The following is a 17,568-nucleotide window of genomic DNA, read 5'->3' as shown; positions in this document are numbered from 1 at the left end:
TGCTAAACCTTTCATGACTACAACCAAAGCATTTTGAGATAACCAGTACCTCCAAGAATAGAAACTCCATGGCAGAAACTCTGATTGGGTGAAAGTGTTCAATATATTTTTCTTGTTGTTGGCTTGGGAGAGAAAATTTGCAGATGCACATTGAGAATGTCTAAACAACCAGTAATTGCTAATGAAAACTGTCTAAAATAATTGAAAAAGGAACTATGTTATGACACAGAGAAAGTGCAAGGCATCATTGAAGAGAGTGCAGCGACCTCCACCTCCAATGGCAAACTAAGTGAGCTTGAAGACCCGTGAGCAGTGACGTGCATAGTAACAAGGGGCTCAGCAAGGGATGACCCCTCAAGGTACTTTATTTCGGAACATATCCCGTGCCTGCTTCATTTGGCACCTGCCACCAGCCAGCCACACAGGAATGCCAAGTGCTGACAATAAAGCAGATGGACAAATGTCTTCATCTCTTTATTTTCTCTGTAATCATGTTTATTTTGCCAGCTCTGTGGTTTTTCACATTATCCAGGTCCAGTCCTCTCTTCCTCATTATGTTTCCTGACCTGAATTATAAAGAGAGAATAGAAGAAGTATGATTAAGGTGGCTCCATAGGGTAATCATTTATGGAGTTGCGTGCACAAGTGTTATGTTTTGAATGCTGTTTTTACATTCGCTTTCACACTCAGTCTTCTCAAACTTATTACATGTAATAGCCAATGATTAAATAGCGTTTTACTATCATCTCTGTTAAAATTTTGGGCTTTACTCTTGAATTATAAAAGCCCAAACAAATGTGTTTTTTACTGTTTTTATGGCTTTATTTGTGTTTTTCTTGAATTTCCTTCAGTGAAATCTTCCAAAATTATTACAGCACATCGCTTCCAGCTGGATACAAATTTTAAACACGAAAAGAGTAGGGTTTGTAAAGGCAGTTTTCTCGATTTTCTCAAATTTATGTCTTTCACCACTGCAAAAAACCTGATCTTACAGATTTTCCTGAAAAACAAGCTCCAACTAAGGTAAAATATTTACAACCAATCTGCCAAATTTTACAGAATTTCACCGAAAGAAACTAGAGAAAATTCACTGTCAGTTTTGATTTTTGTGCTCATGTTGACATCATAAAAAATCCAAAAACACCAACGTTTTCCTTTGAGAGTGCTCGTAGATTACTTGAGCTTTTGTCCTCGGTGCACGTGCGATCGTAAAACTATAGGGAGCCACCTTAAGCTAACTCTGAAATAGCAAGAGTTCTGATTTCATTTTTGTCTCTTTTTGGTGAGGTTTTTGTTTATTATTGTTTGTCCCTCAGTTTTAAATTTGAATAACCTCTAACTACCCAAAACATAAGCACAAGGCGTGAAAAGGCCTAAGTAAGTAACTAAGCAGCTGTGAAATTCAGCCTTGAATGGAACTTGAATGGAACTTGAGTAATGGTAGATTGCAGAAGAAACAACAAATAAAAGGAGTGACAGACAACACATTATTCTGTCTACACTAAGCACTTACAATCTTGATGATGTGTGATACTGATCTTTCATTTCCATGACAAGAATGTTCCTCGTAAGGAGGATCAATGAACACATCACCCATGATGACAATTTTCTCTCCATCCCACTTGACATCATTAAATCTGTTGTTGAAAGAATGGATCATGCTTACACTAGAATTTTACCTGGTAATTAAAATGCAGTGAGCAAAGAAAATCTTATTAGTCAGACTAGTGGGGTCTATTCAGAAAATTCAGAAAATTCAGAAACAGAATGGTTGTAACACTAGTTGTGGTTGATGTCTTCATAGTTATCTAGGGGGGTGCAGAGCCATGCATTTCTTTGTGATGCTGTTTCTGGCATTCTGAGAGCATTAGTGAGCAGAAATTTAAGGTTTCTTGTAATGAATTTACAATTTCCCAGACAAAAAGCCCCTTAATCTGCCTAAGTCTAACATTTGCAAGGCAACAAAGAGTATACTTGTTTTTTATAAGAAAGAAAGAAAAAGAATGTTGACAATGCCATCTACATGTATACATCTGTCCTCCAATAGATCATACATAAGAACCAATCAAAATGCAAGAATAATTTTACGTATTATGTAATTGCTGATAGACAAGAATCACATGCGCTGATCTTGAAACAGAAAATTATTCTTAATTTTACGCTTAAAAATACTCCTTTAGAGTGTCTACTAAAACAACTAGACAACTCGACTTTGTTTTCTATGAGTGATAGTCAACATGCCGGGATCTGCACCTTGTTGACCATTTGCTCATTGAAAAATCCATCTGGAAGTAACTTCCCTGACCACTCTGGGTTTCTATCCACTTTGACCTGACAGAAAACTCAAACTTAGCATGTAATAGGCCCTTTGCAGCTAAGCCATCATGTGACCTACTTTTCACAAAATTATGGGCTATAACTTAACGAATGCCAGAAATAGAAAAAGCATGTCAAAAATATCAAAATGGCCAAGTTTGAGGTCCCCATCATCAGAGAATGAGCTTTTATGATGGTCTGAATTTTTGAAAGAATAAGAAGATTTGTATGGAAAAAGTTGTTGGAGAGCAAGACCTTGCTCTCCAGCAACATTTCCCATACAAATCCTCTAAATTTTCCAAAAATTCAAACTGTGGTATAAACTTATTTGTTAATTCCTGGGACCTCAAACTTGGCCATTTTGGTATTTCAATGTGCTCTTTCCATTTCTGGCATTCTTTAAGTTATAGCCCATAATACAAAAAAATTTATGAAAAATTTGGTCCTGTGACCCCAGCTGCAAAGGGCCTATTGCCATGTAAAATCCTCAAGCTCAAGGTTTTATCATTAACTACAATACACATACGTTTTGTTGATGGTGTCAAATAGTTTTTGTGCTCCTGGTGTGACATTGATGCCTATTTTCTCCGCTGCTCGTCGCTTCTGCTCAAGAGCAGAGGTAATCTTTTTGTCAATTTTGTCAAGGTCCAGGACTGGTAGAGAAGGTGGAGGTTTTGTGGAGACCTCCACAACCTCAAGTTTTTTCATTTGAGCCATGTTCAACATCTTTATATCTGTGGTATTTTTCTTGGCATTCTTGGAGGATGAAGATTCTAAAACAAGTTAAGGTACCAACAACAACAACAACAACAAAGACGTTTATTTCACCCCAGAGTTACCAACACAACATTGTCTGCCATAATGACTGAACCTACGATACTCTCTATTGGAGAAAGAAATCCGCAAACTGGGCGGGAAATAGAGCAAGGCACAGCACCAGACCAAGAGGTATGGAGATACTCTGTAGAGGCCTTTTGACACAAACACAAATGAGATATGTAACAGTACTTCTAGTTGTTCTAGAACACATAACTGTTATCATACTTTACCATACCCAAAATTACAATTAGCCAATTGGAAGCATTTTCTACTCTCCTGATTTCCTGTGATATCAAGTCATTGAACTTATATCGCTGTGTTGATATCATAGTCACCTGGCTGAATTTGGGTGCAGTAAATACCTAAGTGTACCTTTTTTCGTATGCTTTGGTGGCATATAAGACTCATTTGGTCTCATCATGGGTATTTTGGCTCAGCTATGCCTCACCAAAATACAAACCATGGTTCAACCAAATTAGCCTGATATAGGCAATATTCTACCAAAATGTACTAAAAAGGCACGATTAAGTATAAATTTCTTCGGATTCAACTAAGGGTGCATTCCTTTGGTGTGATCTGGATCAGGATCAGTGATCCAAGATCTGTCTGGATCAAAAGAACCGATGAATCCACTCTGGTCATGGATTCATCAGTTCCCTTGATGTACCATGATCCAGACAGATCTTGGATCACTAATCCAGATCGAGATCACCCCAAAGGAACTCACCCTAAATCTCCAAGTTATGTTTTTGTTTTAAACCTTTTGATACACTCAGAGAGATGGAATAGAAATCATTATATTATAGATAGGACCCTGCATGCACTCTGATTGGTCAAAAACCCATGTTTTATCAGAGTATAAAACATAGAAAAAGCGTGTTTTATTGTTTTTCACCACATTACCCATTTTCGTTAAAGATGGCAAAAAATATTTTCTTTGAAGAATTTTGTGATGGAGCAGCAGAAAGTTTTCAAAACGAGGCATGTAACACTTTAGTGGTATGAAATTGCATCAGTTTGTTGATCTGTGTGTTTTGTTGTTTCTACTTGCGACGTGTAAAATCTATACCATAAAGCAAATGAAGAAACCTAAGCCGTGTATTACACTATGATAGAACACTCCAGACATTTGAGAACACTCGTGAAATGGAGAAAACATTCACCTGTGGCCCATGTTTTCTACATTTTCCTCATGTTCTCAAATGCCCGTCGTGTTTTATCACAGTGTAATACATGGCTTAGGCTTCTTTACTTGTTCAATAAAAATCAATTTTTACTGAAAAAATAAATTTCAAGGATCTCAAGAACTCTCAAGGCATTAAAATTTCAACCCCGAATTCAAGAACTTAACAGAATTTTCGGGATAAGGAGGAACCCGACAACAAGGTGTCTGATCAATTGCATTCTAGGTGGTGAAAGGTGTTAACTTAATTAAGCTTACATTTAGTGGATCGGAGTTGAGAAAGACATTGCGCGAGTGTAGCGACCGATATAAATTATTAAATGATTGTAACTGATGAGCTGCGATTACGTCAATTTTACAAATTGTGAAACTTTCAGATCGGACATGTCCGGCCTGAACTTGTTCAAATCACAGTTTCCTCATTTCCCACCTCCTTGAGCAACAACTGTCAAAAGATATTTTGTCAAAGCCACAAAAATAGTTCAGAGCCCAGATATTACAAAAAAAAAAAGGACCACTTCTCCAGATGCTTTCACCGAAAGTTTTAAACAATCGATCTACACCATTCAACCTTACATTTTGTATTACAGAGGTAAGAAAAACGTTCTTGGAAAGAAATTTCCTCGCCACGAGACGAAACTACCTGAGACACTTTCCTTGATGAAAACAATTCATCAAAACAACAAAGGATACTTATTATTACCAGTTTGGTTTCGTAATCGAAAGCCACAACTTCTCCTTCAATTTTCTCGTCGAAGCACGTAGTGCAAAGCACTTTAGTGCCCGGTGGAATGTCCTTATTTTCTTTTGCATCGCCAGTCGCCATGTTCCACCGGTACTTTCCACTCATGCGTAGCACGGTCCGTAGCATGCGTTAGCACATCTCTAGCTCTCTTCGTTATGGAGAGTTGCTAATTTAATCAACTCACCAGGCAACCATTTCTACCAATTGAGCATCTTAAAACCCAAATTTAAATTCCTGTGTTGATAAAAAATATCTCGAAATTCTGCTTTTAGCTATCAGAATGATTTTTTCGTGAAGTTAAAACCTTGTCGTATCTTGAGTGAAAAGCTCGATCTTTTCTTTGTTTCTCCCCTAAAGTGAAAAACCGCTGTCAAATAGCCTCGGCGAAGAGAAAATAAAGATGGCGGACGGAATGGTAAGTTCTGGTTTATTTCGTTTTGGCCTGTTTTAGCTTGGCAGAGTAACCGGTTCATGGTCAAAATAGGATTTAAATTTTTCCTTTATTCTTTTGCTGAAAGGAATAATTATTGTGTTGCACAATTGTTTTGTGATAATACAATGCACAGCTCAGAAGTGAGACATGCCATCAGGGATGGCACGTCTCCCAGACGCTTAGAAATTTTCCTATGAAAGTGAAAAGAGAAGGGAAACAAGTATTATAAGATAGTATAGCTGGTGTCAAACCTGGGTCGATCGCATATGAAGAGATACACATCACCACTGGACCACCAAAGCACTCGCCACTTGCTTTGCAATTTTAAAAGTATATACGGTGTTACCCTTACAATTATTAATCAGAGCTAATCTTTATCTAGGCTAATCAGTGCAAATACAGGCTAACTGGGACGCTATTCTCAGGGCAATGCTTTAGTAGGCTAGCCATACCATGAAGCTGCTCTTGGGGCAGTACTTTAATAGGCTAATTGGGGTGCTATTCTTGAGGCTAATCAGTGCCATAGTAGGGAGATGTGCTGTCCGTGATGGCTTCTAGAGATAGGCTTAATAAGTTAGCTGCAAGGTCTGTATTGAAAAACATTTAGACCAAGCACGAAAATTTTTGTATGTATACAAGCGTGAGATAGCAAAATGCGTAAAAAAACATTTGGTTTAGCCTGTCCCTCTCTCCCCTTCCCAAACATTAGGGCAGATACAAAACACAGGTTACCAGTCAAACTGGTCAGCCTAAATAGCCCTTCTTCTCTCTCCTCCACAGTGGCTCAAAGGTGTTTTGTGGGTGGGGAGAGTCCACTGAGCGATGTGAGTGCAGTTGCAGTAGAAGGAGGTGTGTGTAGGAGTATGAAAATAGACCCATTCAACTTTGCCCCTGCATTAACCTTGCGCAGTGGATTTTTATATGATGAATATCCGAACCTTTGCGGAAGGGAGAAATAATTCAACATTTGCATAATGTGTCTCACTTGATGTAATTTTCTTATTGAATTTTGACTTGTTACCACCGTACATCAGTCATATATTAAGTTTGTTTTGAAAATAAGTGCTTTCTTTGGTTGATTTCAGAATGTCGATGAACTGTTGCTTGGCCTGGCCTCTATGGGGTTTGAATTTGAAGACTGTCAGTTGGTCTTGGAAGCAGGAAATGACACACTGGAATCTGCAGTAGAGTGGTATAATTATGTTCTGTATACTGTCATTTCTCAACCAGTCATTGAACCCTAAATAAATGCCTAGTCCAAGTGAATGCTCCAGGTCTATAACATTTTATAAAATAACTGACATACTATGCACACTCTCATTGGTCAATAGAGTTCTTAAACCTATGTTGTATTGTACCGGTAAACCACGGTTCCCAATCTATGGCAGCTTAGAGAACTCGGAACTCTAGCGATAACAAATGTAATAAACAGTTTTGTCTTTCATGGACTGAGATATCAATAACAAGAATATGAAAAAAGGACCAGAAGTTGGTCGTCATATAAAGCTTTACTTTTTTTTCCATGGAAACAATTTTATGCTGACTCAGGTTACGCTTGAGATTAAAATTAACCTCTTTTTTGGTGCTTTCACGGTCTGTGGAGGATGAAGTAAGCTGGGCTTGACTGATCAATTTGGGTTGTCAAAAAAGCAGGGAAACGATTTCTTTTTATCAAAAATTTTGAGTTTAAACTCAATGTATGCATGCATAACACGATAAATGAATTTGTTTTCCATAAGCAATTTCAAGCGATAGTTTTCATTCAGCAAAATACAGAGAAACGCAGACTTCAAAGCCTTCAATATAAGTAAATAAATTCTGAATAAATTTCGGAAGCAGCGTCTCTGTAACAAACCTTTATTCCATTTGCAAAACTTTGGAAAGTTATCGTTAAACACGACGTTGAATCACTTTGCCAAGCACATGAAGTTTGGACTACTTGCACATTTTTTGTACAGCCTTTTACTTTTGTGATGACCGATTCCACCTACGAATCCCTACATTTCCCAGCAGAATACTTTTGAGTTAATTAATAAACAGTTTTTCCTTTCACCGATAACCTTTTCCTTTCCTTTCTTAAAACTTTCTTAGCCTGAATGTTGGGAGAACACTCGAAAAGCTTGTAAATCACTCGCATAATTGCTTGTGATTTACAAGCTTTTCTTGTGTTCTCCTAACATCCCGTGTGGTTTATTGCACCAGTAAACCCATAGAAAGAGTGGTCTATTGCTTAAATAAACAGCTTATTTGGTACTTGTTCAAGGTACCATCATTTTTTGAGATCTGGCATTTATTTCAAAGTTCTTGAACCTCATGTTGCTGATTCAGTCATATCAATCAATCAGTCAATCAATCAACCAACCAACCAACCAATCAACCAATCAATCAATCAACCAACCAACCAACCAACTAACCAACCAATCAACCAATCAACCAATCAACCAATCAACCAATCAACCAATCAACCAATCAACCAATCAACCAATCAACCAATCAACCAATCAACCAATCAACCAATCAACCAATCAAGCAACCAACCAACCAACCAACCAACCAACCAATCAACCAATCAACCAATCAATCAATCTATCTATCAGATGTCTTGTATTTGTCCTAAAGTTGCATCATTGTAAGTAAAACTATTGAAAGAACTGAATACAAATGGAAGTAGAAATCTAAGGGGCAACTCATGTTTACGTTAACTGGTCTTGATAGAGATCATAACATTTCCAGAAAATAGTGTAACTGGGATGGGTCAGGAAGTTTTGATGTCTGTCTTGAATAGGACAGATGGCAAATGGTCCTTCAAACACCTTGGGCATTGCAAGATTTTTGTCAAATTTCATGGGTATTGCAGTCTCTTTTTTATTAGCAGTTAAGAGTGGCTTGCAATCTCAATTTTTCACAAAGCTGTCTTGGAGTCTTGTTTTTTGCAAGGCTTAGGGTTGGGGGAAGGTCCTTGAAAAACACATGTTTTGCAGAATTCAACTCAGATTTTATGGGTATTGCTGTCTGCTGTCGCAGCATCTCAATTACTGTTACCAGGCTAAGAAAATCTCAAGCTCATGAAAACAATATCAGCCTTGCTAACTCAGAAAGTTACCTTTTGCCACCCCTAATAATAAATTAGGTAACTGTACATCGGGATTCAGAGGTAGTAATCTACATATCTACAAGTTGATGATTTCTTTAAGACAATTAATTGACCATGCCTTTAATTGTCATTTCTATCGACTAGGTTGATAACAAAAAGAACTTATCCAGATAGGGACGTTTCTGAGCCCAGGCCTGAGCCAGCAGTGGAAGTATGTTACTTTGTTTGTCATGTCATGGCTGTTGTCTAAGAAGAATTACAAGGAGTCCAAAGGTTCCTAACCATGAAATCCTGGGTGCCCAGCACTTAAGTTCATATTAAAAAAGTACTTTTTTCCATTTACCCTAAGGCAAAAGTTAGTAGCTTGTGGCACCTGGGCACTTCTAGAACACAGCCCTGCCTATTCTGTAGAGAACAGACATTTTTTATCTGCCATCAGTTTTAAACAATTACTTGTTTATTTCAATAGTTGAACTCTCAGGAGTATACCCCAGATTGGCAAGGCTTATCCAAGTCAGGGTCTTATTTTCGTGACGGAATACTTTAGTTAACTTCTCTGGAATCATTTTCTATAGACAGTGTAGATGTCGTAGTTGTTAAGTCTTTGCTGTTTGTAAACAAGACTTTTCATCACAGTCTCAAGTTCCTACAGAGGAGAACAGCTCCTCAAGTGATGATGTTCAACCCTCATCTGCCCTGTCAAGTCGATACACAGTTAGTGAGGAACATTTGAAAGCCAAGGAACAGTTCATGGAGAAGGAAAGAGAAAATGCAAGGATGGAGGTCAAAAGGAGAAAACTAATGGAGAAGAGAGTAAGAATACCATCATAACATGCGGCAAAATTCTCTGTAAATATGGTTCTCATCATCTTTATGATTAAATAGACTTTTTCTATTGCTGCTTAAATGGATGATCTCAACTCTCAGGGGTTGAACCTTTTGAATAATAATCTTAAACTTAGCCATATGGCAGTGCATCCCTTTTTAATGAAATGAAAAATGTTTTCAAATATTAGAGAGCTGAAACATCTGTAGAAAATGGATTTGATAAAGACACAATTGGCTTTTAGTTACTTTGCATGTATTTCAGTCATTAAATAATATCACAACTTGGGTTCCCTATACATGTGCATCAAGACCTTTATTCCTGGACTTCTAGGCACGACAGGAGGTTCTGCGACAAATAGCCGAAGACAGGGTCAACAGGAGTAGCAGGAAACTAACCAAACCTGCATCTACTCTGTCTTCCACAACTCAAATGGCAAGCAGCAGCAGAGAACATAAACAATGTTTACAGCACAGTAAACAGTGCTTGCTTCAGGTGAATGTTTACAGAGTACTTCCCTAAAATTGAAAAGACATTGAATGTAGAAGGCACCTATGACCTAAGTAGGCATCTTTGCTGGCTGTTACTATGAAATTCAGTTCAGTTACATGTATAACTCTGTCCAGTTTTACGTTTTGGTCCTTCTGTTTACTAACCAAAAAATATTTGCGGTTATAAGTTACCTCCTCCTCCTCCTCCCACCTACACCACCAACACTTTCTAAGTTTCTTGTGTTCTTCAAGGAGGAGTTGATACAACTTGAAGTTTGTTTTCAAATGCAGTTATTGAGCAAACATGACTCTACTTGTAAAATTAGCCTTAACTTGCTTCTTATCGGAATGCGGTTAAATTAAATAATAAACCTGCCCAAAGTGCTTTATAAGTAGCTGAATAAGCCCAGGGTTTTTGCATGAAATTTTTTGAAACTTTTCATTGTGTGCTGCATTGATCAGGTCTTTCATACGACCAACATGTTTGAGGAGTTTAAAATCCCAGGGCCCGTTGTAAGCTCTTACAGCTTCTTGTATAATATTAAAAAAAACTATTGTCACATTCCTGTATTTATCTCACTTTACCATCCAGACATTTAAGGTCTTTCAAAAAGACATACATATCCTCCAAAATGTTAAGCACAATGCTTCCTAAGGCTGTTGACCAAACTCACCTCTCATAAACACTGCAAATGCCAGTCATGTATCGTCATCATCATTGTATTCATTTCCAATTTACTCACTGTAGATAAGAGGTCCAACTGGGCATGTGCAGAGACAAACATTTGCCCCTGATGCCAAACTTCAAGATGTTGTGACTTTTATCTGTGGCCAGTATCACCTGAGCTCAGATAACTTTGAGCTTTTGCAGGTACATCATTATAGTGATACAGTAAATGACACCCTGATGTGTCCAGTTTAGCAACTCAGAGTAGGTGACTTTATGACAGGACCTCAAGAAGGTGGAGTAAACAAGAGGTATAATTATTTTGTGTGATTTTGTTTGAGAGGGGCAAGGCTTGGAGTTCTCCTAATCATGTTACAGTCTATATGGATATCTGAGATCGTCAGAGGGAATGAAACTTTCTCAAAGTGTAGAACCCCTTTTCTTTCTGTAATTATCAGTTTCATTTGGCTTCACGAGCCATTTCCCCACAGGCTGTTCACTGATGCAGAATTGACCACAACATTGGTGGAGCTTGGACTTAGTGCAGGGGGTTCACTTGTGGTGAAGAAGAGAGATGTCAATCCACCGTCTTCATTGTCTGGTAAGGCTGATGTTTTTTCTTCTCTACAGTCATTGTCCTTTTTATTATTCTATTTCAACTGTTGGAGATGCAGTGGCTTAATAATTAGCATACTGGAATCTGAATTGAGTGGCCAAGTTCCAATCTATTGTGTGTTTTTTTCGGTGGGGATTAGGGTGGGATATGACCAGTGTGCAAGGAAAGTTGTGCCTGATAGCCTGGAACTTATGGATTTTGTCTGTCACTTGAAATTTGTGAAATTTCTTGGGAAAAGTTTGAGGAAATTCAAATTAGAGATGAAATATTTTGGGGCTGGCTAGTGAAAATGATTTTCAGGCTACTACATCATAGTTAAAGCTTACCTGAAGGGTAAGCCTAAACATTCTTTGTACCCTGATGACAGGCTAGCATCATCACCAAGACAGAAGAGAAATGTACCTAATCACTCTATGCTAATGAACCAGCATAAGGGCCACCTGGTCTGATGCAGACTTTCCTATGTGCATTATGGTTTATTCAATAGGCCATTTCTGAGTTACCTTGTACCTCTGTGTCAAAATGAGTCTTAGTGTGAAACCAATCAATATTATATGAAAATGTGTTCTGCCTGCACATTCATTTTCATGCAAATCAAACTCATTTTTGTATGAAGGTTTTTGCATGAAGACTCATTTTGAAACCGAGGCACACGGTAATTTGGGAATGGCCTATTTCATGTTGGGAACTTATTTTGGGAACAAATTTCTCAGTCAGTTACCTAGCTTATGAAAATAAAAGAACTTACAATCTGATTACAGTGATGCTTGCAATTTGAGAAAAAAAGTCCCTAAAACAACCTCTAAAACCCTAAATCTGTAGGCCAGGCATCTGCTGAACTCAATCCACAAGATGGTTGTGCTACGACATCAAGAATGGCAAACAGACCTGAGAATACTGGTGGGCTACCATCAAACCCTTGTCCTGACAGAGAGGACAATGTTTCTTCCCATGGAAACGATGCTACTGGCAATGCTGATGATGCTCAAGAAGAGCAGGAAGATGCTGATCCCCCAGTATTTGATAGAAGTCCACCACCAGAGTTAGAAGATCACCTGAGAGTACCTTTAGAAGGACTGAATCCAAATATCCTTGGTGTAGGCGGAATGCAGAATTTTGTTGCTAGGGGACATGGTCACATGTGGGGGGAAGGGGTAAGACTCGGTGCTGTTCAACATAATCCACATGTGATTGATCCAGTTCTGAGAGCACAAACCCCGGGGGAGTCTGCTGTTAGGAGATTGGAAATGCGACAGCAGCAACAGCTTCAACCAGAAGCAGGTATTGAACGCTTGCCTTGATTATCATACACAAAGCCTTGTTACCTAGGGAAATACAGGGCTTTCCACTTTTCAAGTTGGTAAAATTTACCCCTCTGGCTTGTGATGTTCAAAGGATGGATAATGGTATCCATTAGGTAAATTGCCGACCAGTGGATAAATGTTAAGAAAACACATTTATTTACCATATCCAGTGGATAGTGATTTATCTCATGGAGAATGTTGTCCACCGTTTGAACAACTGAGCCATGCAGGTAAATTGACATGGAGTGACTGAGGACATAGAGATGCCAAAACTGACTCAAGCAGGTATTTGAGGTGCATCTAAATGGCTCAATAGAAATTCAGCAAACCCATTGCAGTTGTTCAGGACAAAGTTAATTATTTCATAGAATAATCGTATTTTGGCAGGGAAATCAGTTTAATAGTACTCACTGGACATTTGCTGGTGTTGTTGTTCTCTACTTAGTGAAATGAGGCACTACATATTAGATATACTATCATTCCATGAGATACTCATTGAGTTATTCTTTAATTCTTCTTGAGGACCTAGTCAAGTAACTCAAGAAGAGCAGCCCCAACTCCATCGTGACGTTCAACGTCTGGAAGACCTGTGTATCAACCACATCAGCCATCGGCTCCCTGGGCATCAGAACCCGATTTCTACTGTTGGCATGTTACCACATGATCTGTGTGACAAGATCTTGACTCATCTCATGAAGAATAAAACACTTACTCCCAAAGCAATGCAGGCATTTATCCCCTGGTAAGCCAAGTCTTTAGGGACCTGTTTTGAAGGGGCAAGGGCAAACCATGTGGGGTTTTATTAGGTGTGGATGAGATTTAATTACAGTCGAACCTTTACCAAGCTGCCACCTATTAAGTGGCCACCCCTGATTAAGCAACTAGTAATACAAGTCCCAAAATTGTTGTCAGTAAAATATTGTAAATAAAACCCTGGCTTATTAACCGGCCAGCCTCATGTTAATTCCTGACAAACCCGTATTAAGTGGCCAACTCCTATTAAGCAGGAACCTCCCCGAGGGTGGCTGCTTAATAGGGGTACAATTATAGCTTAGAAATGTTGTGAATTAACAAACAGATTCCATGTTTCCATGCATTTGTTTGGTAATTGATCACAGATGATGTCACTGATGTTCTCATTTCTTCTAGTATTCATGGTAGTGTTTGCTATTAATAGTAACTTATACATTGTGCGTTCAGCATGTCTAATGATTTATACATCTTGTGTCCAGTGGTCTGCGACATATGAAGCTGGATTGCTACTCTCTGGTAACAAATGAGCTCTTGATAGCACTTAGGTAAGCAACACAACAGTCAGAAATTGATTTTTAATGTTGCAGTCAAAACAGGAGAAGTGTTTCCTACCAATAATTAAAGAAGCATTGAATGTATTAATGGAAATTTTGTTTTATTCTTTGGCTCAAATAAGCCATTCTTAAAAATATCAATAGTTCCACAACTTATTAGTCGTCGCAGGGATTTTTTATGAGAAATGGAAAGTATGCTTTGCTTGCGTGAAAATGAAAACTAAGTCAACAACATTTTTTGTGTCTCATTTCTCTTCACCACTAAAATGAGTTATTTCTGAAGGACCAGAAAATGTTTCTTTTTAATGCAGATTGCACAGACACCTCACCCACCTCAGTTTGAGAGCTTGTCCTCTCATAACAGACAAAGCACTAGAAGCAGTGGCAGGTAAATATCTTTTTATCCCTGGTGTTAATCATGTGTAACCTTATTTTCTCAAAATCACAAAAAGTAGATGTGATAAAAAAGAAAAGTTGAATTATTCAAATTGATTAAAAATAACTTGAACGAGATGTTGAAAAATTCTCAAAATTCACAAAGATGAAGTGTTGTGAAATTAAGTAACTTCAAACACTTTAGTAGTCTTGAAATTAACGAAACCCCCCTCTACTGGTAATCCTTCTCTGTATAGAACCCCCACCCCTATATTTAACTCCCCTGTGTAAGTATCCCCATGTAGGCAACACTCAGAAACATTTCAAATTACTCATAAGTTGCACTTAATAGAGGGAGGGGGCCTATTTATATTATATTTTTATTTCTCAAAGAGGTGGACTTATTTTATTAGGAGGGGCCTAAATAGAGAAAATATGCTGTATTTAAAATGACCCCTATAAATAACACCTCCTCTCTCACGTACATGTATAGCCTGCAATATCTCCCATTTGCATAATTTCATTGATATTTAATATGCCTGTGTACATCATTCTTCCTAATTGGGTCTCTCACAATTTATTTATACTAAAAATAGTTACTGGAGAATGTTTCCATCATTGGGTAGTGAACATACTAAATGCAGTGTTGACAATAACCTATGAATAGTTCTTTTTCTTTTATCTTACAGTTCTTAAGAGACTCAGATCACTTAATATAAACCAGTGTGCCCAGCTTACAGACAAGTGCTTTTTCCACATAAAAGGTAAATAAAAAGAACTTGTAATTACCAGCAACAGTTTTTACCTTTTTCATCCTCAAGATTATTGGTATGTTCAAGTTAAAAATATTCTGTAATTCTTTATTTCAACTCAGTCTTGAATTGAGTTGAGCTTAGTAACAAAGGATGTTTGGTCTTTTGTCAATATGTATCATCAAAGTTAAGCTTCCTGTGCTCAGTGAAATGTAGTTTTGTACCCTTATGATATTTTTTTGCTTCCCATACAGAACTTCCATCACTAGTGACATTACAGATGGACATGACAAAAGTAAGACAACTTAGTCGTCCAGTAATTTTATCTTTATTTATAGCTTGTATCACATGCATTGTAAGTCTCTTCAAAGCTGAAATATTGCATAGTGTATTTCATTTTTAAATCATATCCTGTCACATTTTTTATCTGTCCTCCAAATGCCTGTAATGTATTTCAAGTCTAAAATATTCACTTGTAGATAACTGATAGAGGAGTTTGCCATTTTCTGGAGAATGCTACATGTTGTCCCCACTTGGTGCATTTAAGTTTCAGCGGGACAAGCATTACAGATGGCAGTTTGGCAGCCATGTCTGGTCAGTGTAAATTCATAAGTCGAACTACGTCTTTAGGAGTGCAATGTAATTTGTAACAATTGAGAGATGAATTAGTCAGACATTATTATTTTGATGTCACGATGTAGAGGCGCACGGGGTGTCATGGGACATTTAGGGACTATTTACAATAGGCTTTTGGCGGGAGATTCAGGTCATTCTAGATCGGTCAGTCTTCGTGTTCGTCCACTTTTTTTATTGAGCTTTTGTTATAACAGCTTGTATGTTTAATTATAGAATATTGTAATATAAAATGTTCTAGCTTATTGATTTTGTACCCTTTCCTCGGGTCTCATGCTGCTGCATTAGATGAGGAATACGTTTCCACATAATTTTTGGCCACATCTTAATCATTGTTAGCGCCAATAGTTGTAATTTGCAAGGATACAGATTATCTTATTACACGAAATACATCTGCATCAGATGACTGACTGACGCATCCTCAATAAACTATTCACATTGAATGTCTCATATGTTAGTGTAGTCAGAATTTGTAATTTTGATCCATTTGGTTATTAATAATATTTTGATTATAGGCCTCAAAGCCCTCAAGATTCTTGCCGTCAGCAGTACAAAGGTATGGTACAACTTTTGACAAAAAGGTATACTAAAAAAAAATTCAATTACCTGACTATGGTTTAAACACTTTCCTGGTCATGACAAATAAATCCAACTTTGTTGTTTTTGAAATGGCATTAGTAAAATCTACTGCTTACTGCTTACTGCCAGGTTTTGCTGCTGGCAGGTTTTGCAGTCTGTGATCCAATGAATAACTTGGAGTAATTGGGTGCTTAGCATTTAGCCAAAATAATCCAGAAATAACGGTTGAAAGTCATTTGGAACAGTAATTTTCTGGACAATCCATTTTGGAAATTATTTCTACCTCCAGAGGTAGTCCTCTCTTTCCGTTTGGAAGAGAACAGTGGAAATTTCCTTACCATGTGCTAAATTTTCTAATCTCCAGTCTCTCACCATCCTAAAACAATTAGGGGAATCAAATTGAAATGGTAAGTGCCACCTTGTTCGGTTGGTTTGCTGATTTTGGAAAAACCCTTTCCATGATTATCCAATGGTTATTCCCAATCGGTTTATTTTGACAAACAGTAAGCACCCATTATTTTGTTACTTGGGTAACCAGTGAACTGTTGGGGCAGCCTGCTACTAGAGGGGAGCTCAAGGGAAACAGTAACCAGATCACATGCGAGTGGAAAGTTCAAGTTGTTGTTTCCCAAGGGAGTTAGTGATATTTTTTCACCCTAAGAAGTTAGGGAGTTTTGACCCAATTGTAAATTACATTTGAGTTGGGAGGTATAACAGTCCTAGTTATCCTAGTGTGTAAACTGAGAGAAGTTCCAGCAGTGTGAGAGATACTGACCAATATGCAGACATTGTCTTAGCAATAATTAGCTAGGCCTACTTTACAGTGTCTGCCAATATGTACAACTAAATATTTAATTATTTTATTAATAGATCACTTTGCTGGATGTTGTGCATCACTTAGACCAGTTGGAAAGTCTGAATGTCTCACACTGTACAGCAATACATGATGGCAGTTTGACAGCTCTGACAAATCATCCATCACTTATGTCACTCAATCTACTCTCGACAAATATCTCTGATGATGGACTCTGTCATCTCCAAGGTAAAATCAAAGCTTCTAAATTATGTGAATAGAGAACTTCAAGCATCAAAAGGCGGTCAACAGTTTCAGTTTTTCTCGGTATAAACACATTTTACTTCCTCTTAGTGTGCTTATGTGTGCTTTTTTCCTGTTTTCCCTTTCACTTCTGAGCTGGGTTGTTTAAAAGCCGGTTAGCCCTAAACCAGAATTAAAAGTTAACTGAAGTATTAATTTTTCTTGTATAAAAATGCTTTTCACTGCTTATGTTTTGTGTAGTTTGAAATTATTGAAACCCAAAACTGAAGGGCAAACAATAAAAACAGAAAACTTCACCACAAAGTTGCAAAACTCAAATCAAAATCTTCGCCAATCCTGGGTTAGCTTAATCAGGCTTTGAACTTAGGCAG

At 37.7% G+C, this 17,568-nt stretch overlaps 2 protein-coding genes across 2 annotated transcripts; one reads left to right on the top strand and one right to left on the bottom strand.

The window, feature by feature from the left end:
* Window positions 1-84: 84 nt before the first annotated feature.
* LOC110066863 (protein LSM12-like) lies at window positions 85-5,204 on the bottom strand. The gene is made up of 4 exons (XM_089276773.1): window positions 5,012-5,204; window positions 2,843-3,089; window positions 1,514-1,637; window positions 85-566 (listed from the first exon to the last, which is right to left on the bottom strand). The coding sequence occupies exons 1-4, from the start codon at window positions 5,187-5,189 to the stop codon at window positions 525-527; spliced, it is 591 nt and encodes a 196-aa protein (XP_089132899.1). The 5' UTR covers window positions 5,190-5,204; the 3' UTR covers window positions 85-524.
* Window positions 5,205-5,329: 125 nt separating this feature from the next.
* LOC149117629 (uncharacterized) lies at window positions 5,330-17,231 on the top strand. The gene is made up of 16 exons (XM_089276768.1): window positions 5,330-5,478; window positions 6,582-6,688; window positions 8,735-8,801; window positions 9,227-9,403; window positions 9,750-9,911; window positions 10,656-10,778; window positions 11,052-11,175; window positions 12,013-12,471; window positions 13,017-13,236; window positions 13,727-13,792; window positions 14,113-14,189; window positions 14,866-14,940; window positions 15,183-15,223; window positions 15,408-15,522; window positions 16,077-16,117; window positions 17,011-17,231. The coding sequence occupies exons 1-16, from the start codon at window positions 5,464-5,466 to the stop codon at window positions 17,212-17,214; spliced, it is 2,073 nt and encodes a 690-aa protein (XP_089132894.1). The 5' UTR covers window positions 5,330-5,463; the 3' UTR covers window positions 17,215-17,231.
* Window positions 17,232-17,568: the final 337 nt, after the last annotated feature.

The sequence above is a fragment of the Orbicella faveolata genome, unplaced genomic scaffold (assembly GCF_042242905.1).
Source record: "Orbicella faveolata isolate gen_17 unplaced genomic scaffold, um_ofav_v1 contig_11, whole genome shotgun sequence".
Classification (NCBI taxonomy): Eukaryota; Metazoa; Cnidaria; class Anthozoa; order Scleractinia; family Merulinidae; genus Orbicella; species Orbicella faveolata.
The sequence above is the reverse complement of the archived record's forward strand: the minus strand, read 5'-3'. Positions and strand labels throughout refer to the sequence as shown.